The sequence below is a fragment of the Xiphophorus maculatus genome, chromosome 10 (assembly GCF_002775205.1).
Source record: "Xiphophorus maculatus strain JP 163 A chromosome 10, X_maculatus-5.0-male, whole genome shotgun sequence".
Lineage (NCBI taxonomy): Eukaryota > Metazoa > Chordata > Actinopteri > Cyprinodontiformes > Poeciliidae > Xiphophorus > Xiphophorus maculatus.
Window position 1 is genome coordinate 15,880,864 of NC_036452.1, and position 20,796 is coordinate 15,901,659.

The 20,796-nt window shown below is 38.4% G+C and overlaps 2 protein-coding genes across 6 annotated transcripts; one reads left to right on the forward strand and one right to left on the reverse strand.

The window, feature by feature from the left end:
* Positions 1-2,876: 2,876 nt before the first annotated feature.
* On the reverse strand, positions 2,877-7,893 carry tex47 (testis expressed 47). 2 transcript variants are annotated; one of them, XM_014471169.2, is made up of 8 exons: positions 7,748-7,893; positions 5,661-5,733; positions 5,152-5,258; positions 5,016-5,080; positions 4,235-4,310; positions 3,977-4,111; positions 3,378-3,525; positions 2,877-3,223 (listed from the first exon to the last, which is right to left on the reverse strand). In XM_014471169.2, the coding sequence occupies exons 1-8, from the start codon at positions 7,805-7,807 to the stop codon at positions 3,195-3,197; spliced, it is 693 nt and encodes a 230-aa protein (XP_014326655.1). In that variant the 5' UTR covers positions 7,808-7,893; the 3' UTR covers positions 2,877-3,194. The 2 variants fall into 2 exon arrangements, with proteins under 2 accessions (XP_014326655.1, XP_023196124.1); XM_023340356.1 differs by having other exon boundaries at positions 3,977-4,310.
* A 911-nt stretch (positions 7,894-8,804) lies between these two features.
* On the forward strand, positions 8,805-20,796 carry LOC102223305 (nuclear distribution protein nudE-like 1-B). Of its 4 annotated transcripts, XM_023340854.1 has the most exons (10): positions 8,805-8,894; positions 11,646-11,742; positions 15,001-15,154; positions 15,902-16,050; positions 16,663-16,799; positions 17,051-17,224; positions 18,016-18,110; positions 18,200-18,345; positions 18,447-18,481; positions 19,666-19,750. In XM_023340854.1, the coding sequence occupies exons 2-10, from the start codon at positions 11,657-11,659 to the stop codon at positions 19,674-19,676; spliced, it is 987 nt and encodes a 328-aa protein (XP_023196622.1). In that variant the 5' UTR covers positions 8,805-8,894; positions 11,646-11,656; the 3' UTR covers positions 19,677-19,750. The 4 variants fall into 4 exon arrangements, with proteins under 4 accessions (XP_023196622.1, XP_005805428.1, XP_023196621.1 ...); XM_005805371.2 differs by lacking the exon at positions 18,447-18,481 and having other exon boundaries at positions 19,666-20,796; XM_023340853.1 differs by having other exon boundaries at positions 18,447-19,759.

Sequence of the window (20,796 nt, forward strand, 5' to 3'; positions counted from 1 at the left end):
ACAAATGTGGCCTAGCGCTTCAATTTACATTTTTATTCCACTGATAAAGTGAGTCCAAATGGTTACAAGAAAAAATTACTGTTTACCTTTTCATAAATCAACCAGTGAAGAGCAGATGTAAAACTTGACAGCATTTTTATTGAATCAATTCTTAAAGGTTAATTGATTTTACAGTTCCATTTGGAGAGACAGTTTGATATAGTTCAACTGTTTATGGCTGTCAGTTTCTTCATCATGGTTTACTGTTATTGAAAACCTCACATTCTGTTCTGTTCTCAGAAAATTATAATAACACAACAGACCAATAAAAAGGATAAAAAAGGGTTAATGTTTTAGATTCAGCTCAGTGTGGCTCTTTTCCTTCAACTCCACTTTCCATGAATGTGCTTTGCTTACAGGACTCTGCATATAATTTATTATTATTTTTAGCAACAACCTTTTGTGGTTGTTGCTAAGGGTTTCACTGAGTTTCTGCTGTTTATTTGATCAAATCAGCAGGTCTTACTGTGACCATAACATTTCTGTACTAAAAATATTATCCTGTATATATATTCAGCATTAAAAATCGGTTATTTTTATTATAATAATGTCAAATTTACTGAGTAACTGAGTTGTGGGTTTTCATTGGCAGTAAGCCATAATTAGAAGAATTTAGAGAAATAAAACCTTAAAATAAATCTCTATGTATAATCAATCTATTCATGAGGATTTTTAAAAACTGAATTACTGGAATAATTTGACTTTCAGATGATTATTTTTATCAAAGAGCATCTGTACAGGACATTAATTTAGGTTTCCATGATTTTCTTAAGTTTTTATAACCCCGGCTTTTATTTTAACTCTCTAGTGGCCATTATATTTTATGTTTTGAATCGTTTTTAATCTGCTGCCATGTCACAATCTATCAGATCCACCAGATGAATTAGCATAATCCAGCATTAATGAAGTAGTTTATAATTAGGAGAAAAACAAAGCAAGAATTTAGCAGCCATTGTAGTTGGGCTGAGGTCTATCTGTCCCCGCCATGTGTTTTTTCCTGTAGCGATTCACCTTCGTGTTTTTTACCAAATGATTTTAGAACGCATCAAACTTCACAACCCACATAGTTTTCAGCTTTTTGAGCACTGATATATATATATATATATAAATATATATATAAAGCCTTTTTCTACACAAACAGGTGGAATGTACAAACAATATTCACCTCAGAGGTTGCGATCGAAGCAGATGTGTGTGCGTCGTCCACGTAGTTTCATGCATCAGACTGGATGGATGCATTATGAGCAGTTTCGTGGGTTGAACTTCAACATTGTCTTTTGTGCATTGTCTACAGCATGCTTTTTCACCATGCCTATGAAACACGTCTTATATTTGGTCCTATCTAAATGTGCTTGTATTTATTTTTGGTGAGAGAAAAGATCAGGCTTTACAGGAAGTAATAGTCAGCGCTGCCCTTTACCCTTTTCTTTTTTAGCAAAACTCCTCATCAGTTCTTAAATCCTTCAGACGTTTACTCCTCATATGTTCCACCTTGTCGTGAAAAAGCAAATCAGCTTAAAACAGAGACGAAGATCCTTTAAAAAAAACTGTTTAGTAAACTACTGGACTTTAATCTACTGGAACGCTGTATACCCTAGAATAATCCAGTTTAGTGTGTAGATTACACTGTGGTGCATGCATTCATTGCAGCCAAAATACTCACCCTTATTCTTTTTTTTTTTCATTTTACAAAGGTTCAAGTTATACGTTAAGGGGCCAAACTGAAAAGGAAAAAAACACAACAACATTTGATCCAATCTTTGTTTTAAACTGTAGTGATGCTGTTGACTCTCGAAGTCTGGAGTAAAAAAGGAAATTACATTTCTTTAAAAAAAAAAAATCTTCTTTTATCTCTTGGTCACCAAGTGGAATTCAGTGTAAGACGGGAAAAAATTAATCATCCGAATGTTGAAACTATTAAACTTGTTTTTATATTAATCTGATGTCCTTTGTTTTTGTTGCAAACACATTTCAATCTCAGATTTAGAATATAGTTAAGACTTTAGCATAATATAATTCAGAAGGTATATCAGTCTAATGGACAGAAGTAGAACATGATGCACTTAATTAGGATCTGGAAAATAGAGCTGCAGCATTTCACAGCTTGTTCAGGTGATTAAATATCTTCGGTCACATTCTGTCTATTTATATACCGACAGATTATTGACAGACCGATTTGTGTCAGATTAGGACATTATAGATTACTTGTTCTTCCTGTAAAAAAGTTCATTTTAGTTGCTTTACTATAAAATATTATTTGGCGATGAAACAACACAGCGGTGTCAAACAAATTTTTGTTTTGGGCCAAATCAAGATCACTGAGTGCTTTTAAAGGGCCGGTGGTGCCAGATGGTATTGATGAAACCTGTTCAAAACTGTTAAAATATCAATGAATTCTTCAAATTAAATAATATTATTGATCATCTTTTCAGTCCCTCCAGGATTTCGCAATTTTTTTTAGAAATGTTTTGCAATAAAAAGTGTTTGTGGTACTAATTTGGAAATATTTGCACTTGTTTATGATGGTAAATTTGACTTTTTATTACTCGCTGTATAGATCATGGGCTATAATATGACATCAATTAGGGTTGAGGGTACAGGTAAAAAAGTTTTAACAATTTTTGAGAAAAATCTGCAATAAACTCCCAATAATTAGCTCAGAAAAGTGCTGGGATTTGTTGATTTTGTGGAAATTTCCACAATTTTCAAGAAACTGGAGAGACTGATATAATTTGGCAGTAAATGAATAAAAACTGCATTAATTTGATTGATAACATAATATTTAAGCACATTTAGTGCTTAGTCTAGAATCTAGAGGGCCACATAAAAACCTACAGTGGGCCGGATTTGGCCCACGGGCCTTGAGTTTGACACACGTGCAATAAGAGAGTGAACTGAACTGTCCCCATCTGTCAAAAAAGTTACATTAAGACGCAAATTAAAAATGACGTGCTTAAGTTTCAATCCTTGGAAAGAAAGGTAAAATACATGTGAAAATGTTAAAATTACCATTTGATGTGATTTAAAAACAGTGTTGCATTTATTACATTAAGTTTCCAACATGCTCTCTTACTTTAAACACAAACATTCACTGTGAACTGGGTGTTTTTCATGGTGCTCAGACAGACAGACGGACAGACAGATGGCTGGAAGCTCTAGAAGAAGGATCTGAGATTGACTTGTCCTGTTGAACAACAACAAAGTAAAATGTTAATATTCTTCCTTTTTTTTTTAATCTGTGTTCATACTTTACAGTTAATATGACTTTTCATAGAACCAGAAATTACTAACTATTGAGGTGAATTTTATTTTCAGACTGAGAATGAAGTTCCTTTTACCTAAGTCAATGCTGATGTTTAAGGGGCTGTGGTACATCTGCAGGTACTGCTGGGGACTCAAAAGCTCATCTCGGTCCAAAAGCTCCTCCAAAGCCTCGGGAGGATTCAAAAACTCTGGTTTATTATCCAAGATGGCGCCTGGAAGGTCCTGGAAACACAATCAGGCAGCCACAACATTGCAGTGACTTCCACAAGTATTCATATGCCTTGAACTGTGTCCCTTTTTGTTATGGTACGATTGAGTAACTCTGGAGGATCTGTGGGGATCCACAGCTCAGGTGTGAGAGTCTTTACAAGCCACAGATATTTGTTGTGTTTTCCCCAAAACAGTAAGAAACCAAAAAAAGCAGAATGGACCAAATTGACTTTACACTAGAGGTAATAGAGTTGATAGAGGCTTTAGTAAAAGTTGATTCTATAAAGTCCTGAGTCAGGGAAGCTGAATACAAATACATAGCACTTTGTTCTAATTTGTACTTATAAAACACATGTATTATCTATCTACCAGTTTGTAATTATGAAGTTTGCGATTGTAACATGACAAATTGTGTACACATTTGCTATATCTTCACATTTTGTTCAGAAAACAGAAGACCAACCTTAGAAGTTTCTAAATGCGTAACCAGCTTCTGCAGCGGCATCAGGACGCGGCAGACCACCGTCTCTATGCTCTCCTCCACTTTTTCAAGCCTGGTGAACACTGGGTTCACATCTACCTGATCTGCAGTCAGCACCTGCAGAATGACAGGCAGCTTCAAAACTACACACACAAAGGTGACAGCTGAAAAAAAAAAAACCCTGATGGTATCGGCAGAAACATCTCTAGGCACTTCAAGGAAGAGATGTAAAGAGCTCACCTTGTAGCTCCATTGCTTGAACTGTCTGCTTTCCAGACTATGCCACATGAAAGCAATCTTAGCTTTCAGCAAGTTGCTGAAAAGAGAGTTTGCAGGCCTTTAAATGCAGCTCAACCTTCACAGGTCTACCTCTGGAAACATTTTCAGCAGATTATCAGCAGTAAGAAAATCATTTAATTTATTTCATTCATCTCCATCCGCCTTTGAGCAGCTGTAATTTCACATTAATGATGGCAAACTGAAGGCGTTTTAAGTTTAACTCGTGTTAGGCTGCTTTAGCCATTCTAGTAGCACAACTCATGGGAAAGTCATACTGGCTACTAAATGTAAGCTGACTAAATGTCAGTCAGCTTACATTTAGCTCCTGAACTCGCTGATGGCTGCTAACGTTTGTCGATTCCTTCACTTTCTGTGGAAAACATTTGCAGCTCAAATGCTTTCCGCTGGGTGGACTGATGTGAAGTGTGCAGATTTTATGAATCGAGCCAAATTTTATTGCCTTTGTTATGACTTTTGCTTCATCTGCTGCCTGAAAACAAAAGAGTCTTTGGCATCAGGCCAAACGCACCTAATAGAAGTTTATCGCAAAACTATTCATTCAAGCGAGAAAATGTAAATTGTCTCCAAATGTCACCTTTGGAGTAAACGGAGGTCTAATATGTGTGATTTAACCTAAGCGTTAATTCGGGCCTCAGAAGTTCGTTAGAGACCAAGGAAAATATAGAAAGAGACTCGGGGAACAATGATTCTGAGACGTTCTCATTAGCAAAGCAATGGTTACCAGTCCGGGTGTTCCTGCGTGGCTTGGAGTTCGTTCAAAAAACAATCCAGCATGTATTCAGATGCCTATAAGACAAACACAGTCATCTATATGTACAAATCTGACAATCTGACTTTTACCTGGAAGCAGAACTTGCCTCAATGATGTGTAGCAGACAGGTGGGATAAATGAGCAGCAGCCCTGTGATCCCATAATCCAACTTGTGCTGTTTGGTTAACTGAGTGAGGAGATTTTGATAACGAGCTGCTCAGAAGCAAACAAACAGTTTGTTAGGCTGCACACTGCCACATAAAAACCAGCTTGTTATAAACACACAGCTCCACGACTATCCCAGCTTTTATAGTTGGTTTTCTACTCCAGTAAATGTCTAGGGATTTCGTCAGCAGCTCTCATAAACGTCGATGAACAGACATTTACACAAGGAGGTGTAAAAACACTCAGACGGTGAAGACAGGACAGGATTTTACTAGAAAAAAAATGTCCCTCTGGGGTTTTTCTGCACAGACTAGAATGTAGGGCTATTCGTTTATTATATCACAAGGAATATCGTCACATTATCAGTCCCCCTTAAGGAAAACTGAATTAAATTGGTATCAGATAATTAAAGTGTCAAGCTCTGTAGCTGTAAGGTAATTGGTGGCTGACCTCCCAGTTCTGTTCTATCAGCAGAATCGCTGGGGACTTGGGCTACCATCGTCAGCTGCTGCAGCACGACCTTCTGCAGAGAGAGAGAAAATGAAGAGCCTTCAGAATTAGCCAGCTTGCTACCTGACAGTGTCTGTATTAGTAGCTTTTTGACCTTTTCAAGAATAAAAAGAAACAAATTTGTTTAATTAAATCTATGAAAAAACCCCAAACTGTATACAAACCACATCTTCCTCCATCTTTTCCTTCTTCATCTGGTATAGTAAACTAGTCCCACTCCCCTCTTTTGTTTCTTCTGCCTCCATTTTCTCCATCACTTGTTATTCCAACCTCATCTCTGTCTGAGTTTTGCTGAAGTAGCGACAGTGCAAAGTCTCACCGAGCTTTTCTGTTGTGTATTTCAACAGCTTACACCCTAGAAACCCATTGTTCTCCAGGCCCTAAAAGTCCAAGCCTGCAGTTTTCTTCTGTGACTCTCTCACCTCATTCAAGGATAACCTTGTGGTGTAAAGGTGAAATAGAGGAGGAGCTGGATATTCAGAACAAAATACAGCAAATACCTGCTCTATAAAGGTCTCACATAAGTTTTAAAGGCAAACAAACATTATGGAGACTAAGGAAGACAGCAAACAGGCCAGGAATAAAGCTGTGGAGATGTTTAAAGCAGGGTTAGGTTATAAAACCAGTGTTTCAGGCTTTGAACGTCCATAATCTGAAACTGGAAAAGCATGATCAATAGTTACCGTTGACCGAAACTGGCAGAGAGGACATTAATAAGAGAAGCAGTAAAGCTGGTAGAGACTCGCCTTTGCAGCAGTATCTGCAGCAAAATAGTAAAATAGTTTCTACCACAAAAAACTCCAAAACTGTTAAAACTTGATCGTCCTGTGACAAAACGTGAAATTCAAGGGACCAAACTGCAATTATTTTTGCCATAAAAACCCTGAACTCTGTTGGTTTGCGATCCAAAATCAGACAAAGTCCAGCCATTATAGAGCTCTAAATCTTTTCTTTATCAGTTCTTTGCACATTACACTACCAAGAAGGAGCCACCCCTCTGATTCAAACCACCTGGCTTTTAAAGCATGGCCAGGACTAATTAAGGGGCGGAGACAACAATTACATTTCCAGGTAAACGAAAGAACAAACATTTGTGCTAAACAATATTCCTGAACAAATATTCACAGAATTACAACTAACAATTTAACAAAAACAAAAATAAGCTGGGACCAAACAAAAAATAAAACAAACATCTCTCCTCCTTCTCAAACAATGGACCTTCCCAGTAAGGTAAATTGGAAACACCAGGTCCTAGGCATCACTGCTCATGGGTGCGCCTCCATGGCAGCACATGACCTCAAAGGAAAGAGAGGATGATCAAAACAAAATATTAAATAAAGCAACAATACAGGAAGCACAAAAAACAACAACACCTGTTGAGGGGGGTAAATCCCTCACAAACTCCTGCATGTTTCAATATTTATCCATTTCCAGAATCAAACATATCGTTCATTAGGAAATCTCTGCAGGACACAAGGACATGCGGAGGAAATAATTCAGCCTTTTGACTTAGATGTGCGGCAGTGACACATAAAACAAGAAGGATCAAGTTGGACACCCATAAAGTGCCCCTTTGCTCAATAATGACATTACATGCCTACTCGTGTCTTTTCAGAAATGTATACAGAAATGGCAACACAGTTTACTTGTGAGAAGAGTGAACAAGGTTGTATTTTACACATTGCCACAATGTTATACTGCATTTGCCTTGGAAGTCAGATCTGGGGACCAAATCAACCTATAGACCGAACAATGAACCACTGCAATTTAGAAAACTAGCTTGAATTATTGTTTTCAGTACACAGAAAACGGGTTAGTGCTTTTAACAATTCAGTACAGTGCATGTTACAAATGTGTCCTAAACATCCAATGTGGTCACTGTGCACTAACACTGTGCAACTTGCAGGAGCGATCTTTTAATTCGTATTTATGACAGCTTTGTTTACTAAATGTGATGTCACTTCCAGGCCGAAATTGTGACTTCCGAGACAAATAAAACGCAGCATTTGCGAACTTTCGGCACAGACCTCTGACTTTCTGCCGTACACCACGTCAAACAAAGTTTTTCTCTCTTCATCATCCTCCATGGCGTCCCAGAAGTTTGAAGGAAGACTTTGAAGCTCCTAGGAAATACTCGGGACAGCTGAGCTGGTCCTCCGTTACCACGGTAACACGTTCCCTCAACTTGCGCTCTGACGTCACGACGTAAGAATAAACGGGTTTTTTTGTTTTTGTTTTTGTTTTGTTTTTTTGGTCTGTTTTGTCTTTTGCCTGTGTTTGTTTGTTTTTACTTGATTGTCCTTGGTTGAAAATTATAGCTATACATAGAAATAAAATTATACAGCAATTAATATTTGGACTAATTTAGGTTTGTGAGTAAACTTACTGCTGAAATTTTTATCTTGAAATATAGGACAGACCTGCTACATATTCGCTAGCTTAATATGGAAGCTCTTCATTAAAAAATGTCATGGTTGAAAGATGGAACATTTTAAAACAACTTCTTTCAGTTTCTCGTTACTGTTTCCCCTTTTTTCTGTTTTTTTTTAAAATTATTATTATTTATACATATTTTTACATCCCAATCTGTCATATTTACTTGACGCAAATCTGAAATATAGCTCTTATATATATATAATATACAGTAGCTCAAATAGCACAGTCTGTGCTCTTGGATTACCAGTAGGTGGTGCTATTTTAATAAACTTGTGTCTTATGCGCAATATTGCGCAGTAGTAATGCCCATGGAGCAGGTCCACTGGTCCACCCCAAATCTAAATGATTTTCTGTAAAAAATAAAAATAAAAAAATGAATTCCCAAATCAGTGAATTTATTTTAAGTGCCGTCAACAACCATGACTTTTTTCCCATAAAAAAAAATCATTTGTATGTAAATTTTTAACCATCTGTGCCTCTAACGTATTTAAAATGTGTTTCAAATATGCATATTTTTATTCTGTGTTCCTCTGTGGAGATAAATTACTCACTCTCAACATCCCGTAGAAATAGATAGAACAGGAATTAATAATAGGAGAAACTGTGATTTATTTTATAGGTGTGTTCCCCTTTAAATCCCGCTGAGCCCAGTGGAGCGGAGATCAGACAGCAGAGGACGGTCAGCATCAGCAGCTCCGAGCAGCGATGGACCGATAAACCTTTGGAAGCGATGATCAGGTACTGATGCACTTTGTTTTTATATAGTCCTTTTCTTGAAGTAAAAAAATAAATAAACATAATTAAAATACTGGATCCATCGTGGTCGTCTCTGGCTGGCCGTGTGTTCGGATTGTTGCACACCCAGTTTTGACAGCTGAGCTCAACAGCATCACCGATGTGTCTCGCCCTAACCCCAATAAAGTCCGATATTAAATATAAATATGGAAAAATGGACGCTTATTATCATTTTGTCTACATTTCAGTAGAATGTACAACTTAATATTTTCTTTATGAGCCATTAAAATCTGATAAACATCTGATCTGTGTTCAGCTTCATCATCGATTAACCCATTAAACCCAGATCCATTTATATATACATAAAAAAGTACCGTGTCATTTCTGAAAGACAAAAATATAATCCCCACCTAATTTAAGGGTATTTTTGATGTGACACTAGTCGTAAATAATAAATACACTAAACATTTAATAATAGACAAGATAAATTATTTGATCACCATTTATGAATAAAATAATATTGTCTGTTAGACATTAAAAGTGCTCTCTGCAATCAAATTAGACTAAATTAAGATCTTTTTTTATGTACAAATGTGTTTTGATCTCATCATTATTGAATGTAATAAAAAGTCATTCGAGCAGCTCTGCACATCTTATTGTATTTTTTGGAGATTTCATGTGATGAACTATCACAAAGCAGAGCATAGTTGTGAGTGGAATGAAACAACACATGCAAAAAAAAAAAAGTTTTACAAATAAAGACCTGAGAAGTGTGACATACATTTGTATGAAGCCCTTTGTTTAACCATCATGTTGGAGGCTGCTAGTCTTCACTGAGTGTTTCTGATTAATTATGCCCTGCTGTGGTGTAAGTCCCAGTCTCACTTTGTCTTATATATGCACTGCGTTTATCAATCAATCAATCAATCAATCAATCAATCAATCAATCAATCAATCAATCAATCAATCAATCAATCAATCAATCAATCAATCAATCAATCAATCAATCAATCAATCAAATTTTATTTGTATAGCACATTTCAGCAGCAAGGCATTTCAAAGTGATTTACATCATTACAAACACAGAATCACAAAGCAATATAGAATCAATAATCAAAACACAGCATTAAGTCAAGTTCCATCAATAAATTTGTAATTGATTACATTTCAAATACAATTCTAAACAGGTGGGTTTTTAGTCGAGATTTAAAAGAAGTCAGTGTTTCAGCTGTTTTACAGTTTTCTGGAAGTTTGTTCCAAATTTGTGGTGCATAGATGCTGAAAGCTGCTTCTCCTCGTTTGGTTCTGGTTCTGGGGATGCAGAGCAGACCAGAACCGGAAGACCTGAGAGGTCTGGAAGGTTGATACAATAAAAGCAGATCTTTAATGTATTGTGGTGCTAAGCCGTTCAGTGATTTATAAACTAACAACAGTATTTTAAAGTCTATTCTTTGAGCTACAGGGAGCCAGTGGAGGGACTTTAAAACTGGTGTTATGTGCTCTATCTTCCTGGTTTTAGTGAGAACGCCAGCAGCAGCATTCTGGATCAGCTGCAGCTGTTTGATTGATTTGTTGGACAGACCTGTGAAGACGCTGTTGCAATAATCAATGCGACTGAAGAAAAAAGCATGAATTAGTTTCTCTAGATCTTGCTGAGACATTAGTCCTTTAATCCTGGAAATGTTCTTCAGGTGATAGAAGGCCGACTTTGTGACTGTCTTTATGTGGCTCTGGAGGTTCAGGTCAGAGTCCATCACTGCTCCCAGGTTTCGGGCCTGATCTCTAGGTTTTAGTTGTAATAACTGAAGCTGTGCATTGACTCTAGATCGTTCCTCTTTAGGTCCAAAAATAGTAACTTCAGTTTACTAGCGCCCTCCACATTTATCGCTGGGTTAGGGTCAAACATTGAAACATGAGGCTTCTGCTACACTCTCCTGAGACTTTTACTGGAAATGTGGGCTTTGATTAAATATTTCCACTCCATGAACACCTCACCTCTGGTCCACTGTCAAGTACGATGGAGGATTTGTAATAATTTTGGTCCCTTGGACACTATCAAGATCTCTTTGTAACGCCAAAAATAAGCCAACCAGGGCTACTTTTTAATTTAATCAAATGTTGACAAATCTAGGCTTTAGTTGATTTAGTGCAACATTGCTGGGTTGTATCACGTTAACATTATTTACTGTCATCCTGCGGAAGAGGTTCAGTCTGATCACATTGGTTGCCTGTAAAAAATGATGAGGCTCAAACTGTCTGGTCAAAACAGCATAAACCCAGTCATTTTTTTTTTTTACATTGAAAATAGGTCATTGTCGGATCTTTCAGCGGATAACGATCTAAAACATGTAATTACATCAATACAGAACCACACCAGATAAAAAAATCAACCTTCTTCCATTCCAGTTTCCAGACCAAAACCCGTAGCAAACCTGTGGAGGACGATGAGCTGAAGAGGAGAACCGAGGATGATCAGGAGAGATTGTGCTGGAATGGGCAAAGATTGTCGAAACTGATCAAAGCTGAATGTAGTTTGAGGCTCTTTATAAAGATTTATCAGGGTGCCAAGTAGTTTTCAGGCCAGCAGTAGACAGTTTGTGTTTAGGAGTCTTTAAATGTAAAAATGGATGACTATAAACAGAATTGAGGATGGCGTTACCTGTCAAAAATGATTTTATCTTGACTCTTGTTTGAGGTTGATAATTCAAAGTAAATTCAAGGTAATATATGCTCTTTGCTAATTCTCTCCTGTAGATTTGTTTGCCATGGAAATGGACATGATGCCAAAATTCTCCTCGAAGGACGAGGAAATTGATTTCTGGAAAGCTCTTTCCCTCAAGTACAAGAAAGGGTAAGTAATGACAACATGGATGCTTTTCCCCTGCAGAAACAGAAAGGTTCAGGTTATTTACCAAGGGCTATTTATATGTTTTTACTGAGCATAATCAATATCTAGAGGTAATCTGATCTTTCCACTGTTTTTCAAAGGTAGATCAGAGGGTAAACAGTGGGAATGTTTACCCTCTTGTAAACATTCCCACTTTTATCATGATATAACCGTAAAGAATATAAAATATTTCACAGGGATTTTATATGAAAGAGCAGCACAAAAAGCTCCTTTACGCCACAAAATGACTAACCTATGGTGTCGTTCTGGGTCGCAACTCGGACCAAGTGAACATAATGAGTGGCAGTGAGTGTTTTTACATCACTGTGGGGAATTCTGGCCGACGTTTCTGTGCAGAAATATTTTTTTAATGTATTTTAGAGCATGAATCATTCTTTTAAAGACCATGCATCTATTTGTTTTGAGCATTTAAGTTCAGACTTTGATTAAGTCACATCATATATTTTCAAGCCATTCATTGGACTTGCTGTTGTGCTTTGGATCATTTCCCAGCTTCACGATGTTTTAGACGTTGCGAAGCTGCAACTCTGTTCAGGAACGCTGTATCTTATCATTCCACCGCTCGTTTTCATGCTCTCAAATGAAACCAGTTTTTCCATCTCCAGTGGCACTCTTCTGCGCATTGAGCAGGAAAAGTGTCTCTCAGCAGCTCATGTTTCACAGAGGGTAGAAAGAGCTGCAAAGACTCTTTGTTTCTTTCCTCTTTTTGCACGATTCCCACTGAAGGCAGTGAAACTTACCTGAGTCTTAAAGCTGGAACGCAGCTAAAGACTTGATTAGATAAAACTGAGCTCTAAACATCTTGTGTCAACGGAAGCCGACACCCAGTTATGTGAAAGTTTTCAGACAATAAACGTCCTTCAGAGCTGAGGCTGCCTGCTATTTATAGATCATCAACTGAGAGGCGTTCTTTTAAAGCAGGGAATTTGACCTTTATTTACCTCAAAAGGCATATCTTGTGGTTTAAAAATAGCATGGATTGCCATGTGGCGGACACTGCAAACACAAGAAGGTGTTCTGGTCTGATTTATCCAAGTATTGTGTCAATAATACAGTAACTTTTTTCTGCTCAGTTGGAAGGTATGACTGTAGTAAAGGTAATTCAAGTCAAAATGGGCTGTGCATATGATGAAAATTTACCCTAAAAGTGTGTGATTTTTCTCCGTTGAGGATTCTGATTGCTCATTTCCCCAGGCGGGAGCGTCTTTAAAGCGTGGCAACAAGGATGAAGTGGACATGCGTGTAATATTCGACCTTTTCAAAGTGAAACCAGTTCAAAGCCTCTCTTAGTATTACCCCCATGTGCCGAGGACAAATGGACTCCCTGGCTCTGTGCCACCAGCAACACTTGAGCTCACATGATGCCAGTTTTAGACAGCTGGATGTGTGTGTGCGTGCGTGTGTGTGTGTGTGTGTGTCCATGACCTCGTCAGCAGACGCTTACATAATCAGTTCTTTACGGTAAAGCTGCTCTGAAGTCACGTGTTCTTCTGTATCATCTGCACCAGTGTCATCTTGATAAACATTGATTTTTATGAAATGTTCTGAGAGGTTATGGGGCGTTAGGTTTGAGTCCAGTGAGGTGAAAACACTGAGAAAGTTTGATTCTCTCTTTATATTCAGGCCTGGTTTCACGTTGATTCATTAATATTTGATGTTACATCTAAATAAATATGTCCTTTCTGCTTTTACCACCAGTTTTAGTTGAACAGCATCGATCTGAGAGCAGAATTTGTACGCCAAAAGCAGAAACTAATCTAACAATGTTGTCCTGTTTTGTAGAAAGTTTGGTGAAACTCTGTCAGGGAACACCAAATATTTAGAAACAATTTTTTAAATTCCAGATTCGCAAATTTAACATCATTGTATGATTATCAGACATTGTAGAGCAAAATAAAAAACAACAACAACCTTCCATTACATCCTGCAAAAGGAAGCAGATTGAAATATTATCTTTAAGTTGACTGAGAGTCAAAAGATATATTTTCTACAAGTACCAAATCATTTGAATCAAACACGGAATATTACAGTGATCAGAAAAACCGAGCCACTAAAAGACATTCTTACATTTCTACCACTTTATTAACAGAAATGGTCACGTTTATTGTCACGCACAGTGGATGTGAGTTTAATGCAATGTGTTCACTGGGGAAGAAATAACAGATTATTTATAGGACAGCAATCAGTCTCGTCCTACATCTTTTTATCGAGTGGTAATATTCAGAGGGAGGGATCTCTGATTATTCCTCTGCCTCTCTTTAGATCCTCCTCAGGTTTTCAGAAGGTTTTAGGTCTGGATGCTGAGATAGTCCTGAAAAAAGGTTAATTTTGTGTCAGGCGAATCATTTCTGAGTGGATTTGGTCACACGTTCTGTATCATTATCCTGCTGAAAGGCCTAACCGTGATGAAGCTTCAGTTTAAGTATATATATTTTTTTCCAAACTCTGCTGGTGTTCAAGAGGTTTTTCCCTCCAGTAAGAGGGAGAGAAGCCCACAGCATCACACGTCCTTCACCATAATTACCACTGGGCATTTTTATCCTTCTTTTTATGCCAGACCCAGCAGGAGTTTTTGTTATCCAAATTTTTAACTAAAAATAAGCACGATTCCAGTTTCATCGCATGTTTACATTTTCAGTGGTTGGACTGAAATCTCCAAACTAAGATGTTTAATTCAAAAATATTTTATTGATCCCAAAATTAAAATGTTGCTGTAATTCATATTATTCATATATTCTTCAAAGAATTGTTGTAGATGGTGATGGATGTGGGCTGGGAAGATCTCCTCTCTGTATTACAGTGAATTACTCATGGTTGCCATGGAGACTGGGTGACCGACCCCCACATTGCCTCTTTTTGCCGTAGCTTTATCAAGGTGCTTTAAGGATTTCCTTTCTTCTTCTTCTTCTTCTTCTTCTTTTGCCATCATCAACACAGTCTATCATATTTCTACCGCAGGGAAGCAAGACACATCTACACTTGAAGTACAGACTGACCTCTGACCTCTGACAAATGTAGTAATGCTGAGCACGTAAATCCGCCGAAGCGCCTCCCGTGTTTGAGTTTTGTTGGCTGTATGTGGGTCAGAGCTGCGGCTCGATAAAATAAACATGAAAAAGTAAAAAAAAAGAAAATGTTTTTAGCTGTAGCAGTTGATTCATGAGACCTCCTCCTGTTGTCTAATGGCTGCTCACATCACAGCTGTGAGGAGGCCCAGGAGGAGCTGCTGGAGTTCCAGGAGGGGAGCAGAGAGCTGGAGGCCGAGCTGGAGGCCCAGCTGGGCCAGGCCGAGCACCGCGTCAAAGACCTGCACTCCGAGAACCAGCGGCTGAAGAACGAGGTGGAGACGCTGAAGGTAACTCCAGAAACAACCACAAAACACCTGATACTGGCCGCCTTCTTGTTTTGGAGCCCTAAATCAAACATTTCTGTTAAGGGAGGATTTAAAGCTGGAGGTGGAGCCGTTTGCAAACGTATCTGAGACCCCCTCTTTTCTAATCCTGCCACCTGCTTGGCCCCATTCTTTCTGAACACCGACAATGCACAGCTCTAATAAATAATTCATGAGGCTCAGACTCATTCCTATAATTACCACGTTTCCCAGTCCATGTTTCCAGCTGCTTTTTACACAATAAAAATGCGAAAATCAGAAATTCTTCACACAATCTTTGTTCTGGTCCATGTCTGGTAAACGAAAACCCGTCAGACATCTTGGCCCAGAAGCTCTCCTGCCTCCCTGCTGATGATTTGAGTCAGTACCTGCTACTTTAAGTACTGACTAAAGATACCTAAAGCAAAAAATGTTTGCTTTAGGTATCCCTGGTTTTCAGCAGGCACAGGAGCAGAGACAGAGACCTGTGTGGCTGCTTTCTGTTCCCACGGCGATTCATCAGCAGATGTAGGTCAGACACAGAAAGCCTCATGGTTTTTATTGAGCTTATTGTCTCCGGGATAAATGGGTCACAGTTCACATCCGCCGCAGGAGTGGAAAGAGCTAAAAGAGGGCATATTGAAGAAAGATGGACGGTGATGAGCAACAGGAGCTGGAACACTGTGTCCATGTCTCTATTGAAATGGTTATTTTGAACATCTCCGTGTTCAGGAGCGGCTGGAGCAGCAGTACTCTCAGAGCTTCAAGCAGATCTCGGTGCTGGAGGACGACCTGGGACAAACGCGCAGCATCAAGGAGAAGCTCCACAAATACGTCCGAGAGCTGGAGCAGTCCAACGATGACCTGGAGAGAGCCAAACGGTCTGTGCATGTTATTCCCAGTTACAATTAGTTACTGCATTGCACATTTTTTAAAAGTTGTGTACAAATAACACTGAACATTCTGCGTGGTCTTCAGACGGAAAAAGGTTAGAAATCAAAATTGATCTGTTCAGATGGTTTTTTTTTTTCATTTTAAAGAACTTCTTTCAGATCAAACCCTGAAAAAGCAAAAAGTATTTTTTTTTGTCATGTTTCTAGTGCAAATATCATTATGGAGTAAAACAAAACTAACTTACAAGTAACTTTTCAGAAAATATATAAGTTTAAGTCAATAACCTCTTAATATTAATGAAAATTTTCTAGTTCCACTGGCAGATTATTTCACTTCTAACATGGGATAAATGTCTTGTTATAATTGAGATAATCTACTAGTGGAACTACAACTTTTATTCATTAATATTAAGGAATTATTTACCTAAAACAAGCTTCTATATCTAGCAGAAAAGTTACTTGTAAGTTAGCTTTGTCTTATTTCAAGCGTGATAAGATATTTTCACTTGAAAATAAACAAAATACTTGGTGAAATTTTGTGTTTTTGCAGTGAAATAGTAATTTTTTTGTCCCGTCTTGATGTTTACGCTGCGTCCTCAGAGCCACCATCGTTTCTCTGGAGAACTTCGAGCAGCGCCTGAACCAGGCCATCGAGAGGAACGCCTTCCTGGAGAGCGAGCTGGACGAGAAGGAGTCGCTTCTGGTGTCGGTGCAAAGGTTAAAGGATGAAGCTCGAGGTGGTTATTGACTGAATCCCACAAATGATCCACTCTGTCACTCACTCAGCTGCTGCCTTCGCCTTCCTCTCATTGTAACTAATAAAGATGTGGAAATTGATGTTCGTGGACTTCAACTTCACAATGTTTCTCAGTAAAACAAATTGAAGTATGAGGCTGTAACATGACAAAATATGACCATTTTAAAATGATGTAAATATTTTTTCAAGGCTCCTGCTGACCTTTTTTTTTCCATCTGTTGGGGTTTAAAGATTTGCGTCAGGAGCTGGCCGTGCGAGAGAGGCAGGCAGACATGAGCCGGATGTCGGCTCCGAGTTCCCCGACGCAGGACAACATCAAGATGGACTCCGCAGTACAAGCCTCCCTCTCCCTCCCTGCAACGCCTCTGACCAAAAGTCTGGACAACGCCTTCGCCAATCCATCAGGTAGATTGTTCATCCGACTGCGTTACCTTCATCGTCAGATGGGTTCAGACTTAGAATACATGACTTATCAAAATGTCCTGCTGATTTAATTTTACGTAAAGGAAGATGAAACGGCTAGAGAAAGGCTTCCTGGTTTCTGGAGGTTTATCTTACGGTGATAAAGAAAGAGAGTTTTCTAAAAAGAGAACAAAATTTGTTAACGTCTAAGCTTTAGAGAAAAGGAATTCAAAAACAGGGATTTTCTTATCAATACACAGAAAATATACAAAACATAATTTGAGAAAAAAATAATAAAACATGTAAAATAAAATTCAAGAAAAGCATGATCAGTGATTAAAATTCATTAAATTGCATTTTGTTATTTTCTTTCTTTCTTTTATTGAAGCATTTAATACATATTTTCTTTCTTTGTGCTTTTTGAAATGTAGAGAAAATGAGACGAAACCTATTTTTGGTCAACAGCCTTGTGATGAAGCCACCACTGTCCTAACAAAAACCAAGCTGGAAAATGAATAAAATCAAATTTAGAAAACAAGTAAAAAAATATGGAAAACATTACAACTATTTTTATTTTCACATTTTTTAAAACATCCCAGACTTTTATTTTTTGTTCAATACAACCCAAAAGTCTATATACTGTATATATACAGTATATATATATATATATATATATATATATATATATATATATATATATATATATATATATATATATTGCTTTATCACAGTGAAGAACTATTTTCAGTCTTAGATTTCCTGGTTTTAGTTTTTATTCTTTGTTGCTGTTTCAGTTCTGTCTAACGGCTACGGCAGCAACTGTCCTCTGACTCCCTCTGCCAGAATCTCAGCGCTCAACATCGTCAGTGATTTACTCCGGAAAGTGGGGGTGAGGGATTCCTTCTTCCTGTTTTACCCGCTGCGTCTCTCTCCAGAAACTCTCCCTTCTCCCCTCTTAGTGTTTTTACCTCCATCCAGGCTCTGGAGTCGAAGCTCGCCGCCTGCAGGAACTTCGCTAAAGACCAGAAAGCCCGGAAGGCGTTCTCTCTGGACAACAGCAACGCGCTCAACGCAAACACCACCAGCTACGCTCAAGCACTCAGTACGTCGTACTTTGACAGAGCGTAAGTGACGCGCGCACACAGCATGTTATTGGCATACTATACGCTTTCACAGATGAAATGATGAGAGGAATCTCAAACGTGTGTGTGTTTTGTCCCAGCAGAACCGAGACAGTCATATTCCCGGCGTTAGTTCTGGGTAAATCCAGCTCCTTTACCTGCGGAGAAGGTTTTGGGATGCATGCTGTGTTGGGCCTAACAAGCCTCCTCTCTAATCATGTAGAAATAAAGATGGTGGTGGGCTGGAGTGAGCTGATTGACGGTGGCGGTAGAGCTCTGATGTCCCGTTATGGAGTTTTTTATCAGACCTGAACTGGTAGAGTGACGGCCTAAACTTCTGGCAGTGACGCAAATTAATTCATTGCACAAAAAAAATATTTTAGCTGAAAATATAACCCAGATCATGGGACCCTTACAAACTTATAAGCTGGCTTTATTTCTGTACAATCATATAATAAACGCAGGTGGGAAAGTGAGAGAGAGGCAACTGGAAGCCACTGTATCAATATGATTAGCAGGCAGGTAGGAAGGACAGGAAGAAGCAAGCGAACGATAAGGGTTGGAAAGGATGAGTAAAGTCTTGCCACAGATTCTAAATGGGATTTAGCTCTGGGCTTTGACTAGGCTATTCTAACACATAAGTTTGCTTAATCCAAACCCTTCATTGTAGCTCTGGCTGCATGTTTAGGGCCGTTGTCCTACTAGGAGCCGTGAGGTTTTCTGGTTTGTTCCACCTGTTTGCTGAGTATCTTACATGTTAACATTCATTCTCTGTAACTTTTACAGAACTCACCAGGAACTTACTGGCTGCATTCCTTTACCGACGCAGATTTAGTTTATTTTAAAACGGTTCTGAAAAGTAATCAGTGTGTTCATGCATCGTGTAAAGTCCTCTGAATTGTCTTGTGGCTCAAATGTGCAAAACAAATAAATTTGTTTTTGCTTATTCCAGGAAAGTGACCTGTGAGTTCTGGAAAGTTGTGAGCTCCTTGAGATACTTGCTACTAAATCTAATCAGTTTAAACTCTACCTGGAATCATAACGCTATGGAAAATGAGCTTCTATTTTCATTTTCTTTTTTTATTTTCTTAAACATATTGGGTCTTTGCTTTTGACTTTTGCCTGATCTTTTCAGACAAAAGAAACATACCAGGAAAATGTCTATAAACCTTTTAATCTACACACATTAAGGTGTGTGGATAATTTGCATCTGAAAGTTGCCGAAATCATAAATGGAACGACGTTCACGTTGAGTCAGTTCTGGATTCTGTACAGAGGAAGTGATGCGTGGATGGTGACATTGTTTGGGTCTCTTTGTTGCAGCGGGACGGTGAACAGGCTCGACCCCGGGACCCTGACAGCCATCACCTCCGCTCCCGCCGCTTCCTCACCCGGCTTGGTGCGCCTGGCTGTGTAGCACAGGAGCAGAGATCGAACGCTTCGTTGCACCGTCTCCAGCTGCGCCCTCCTTGTTGTTTAACGCCGTCTGTTGTTCTGACTCGACTCTTGTGCTTTGTAACTGCTGTAATGATGGCTCCACGTGTGAGTAATGGGTGTTTGTTCATCTGTCTGGCTCTGAGAAAGACCATGAGGGTCTTTCTGCTCACCTGACTCGGGTTTGTTGAGTGCATCATGTCGATAAAAGGAAAATATTATGCAAATGTTACATTTCTGACACAATAAACAACACTTTTCTCACTTGTAAGCAGAATTTCTCACCTTCTTACTTAGCAATAATGTCAGCTAAACCTTCACACATGTCGGCCGTGTCGGTTAGTTTAAGTTGTTCAATACGTGTGCTTGAACAATGTTTAAGTCCTTTTCTCTGGTGTTGGAAGGTGTTGAAGCACGCCTGGTTTATTTACAGAACTAGTGTCTAGTGAGTCTTTGTAGCGAGTCACACAACGTAACTTTAAACTTTGTGACATGAAGCGTACAGTATTGGTCATATTGATCCGCGTTCACAGCTCAGCAACAAAGTGGAGAGTTCAGACATGCTAAAGGGATAGTTCAGATTTTCTACCCATGGTGTTCAAGAGACATTATGAGCAGTCAGTATCTTACCTAGTGAGTGTTAAGTTAAGACGGAGCCAAACAAAGCAGGTTTCTGCGATCTTTGATCAACACAAAATACATTTTTATTGATTGTGATTTTGGTCCATGGCTGTTTATGCTGCAGACTGTTGGTTTGAGGTCTGCCTCAGTTTTTTTTTTTATTATGTTGAATGTTTAGTTCAAATCTAACTTGTGCATCTAAAAATCTGAACTATCCCTCAATTTAATTTCTGTTCTCTTTTTACCTGTTTTAACTTTTTTTAAAGTCATTGCACAATTTATTTCTAGGTTTATGTGGAATGTAGGTCAGTTTTAGTGCAATGTGTTTTTTGCTGTTTTTAGGTTTAATTTATTTCTTGACTGCATGTAACCAATAAAAGATGTATTTATTGTCACAAA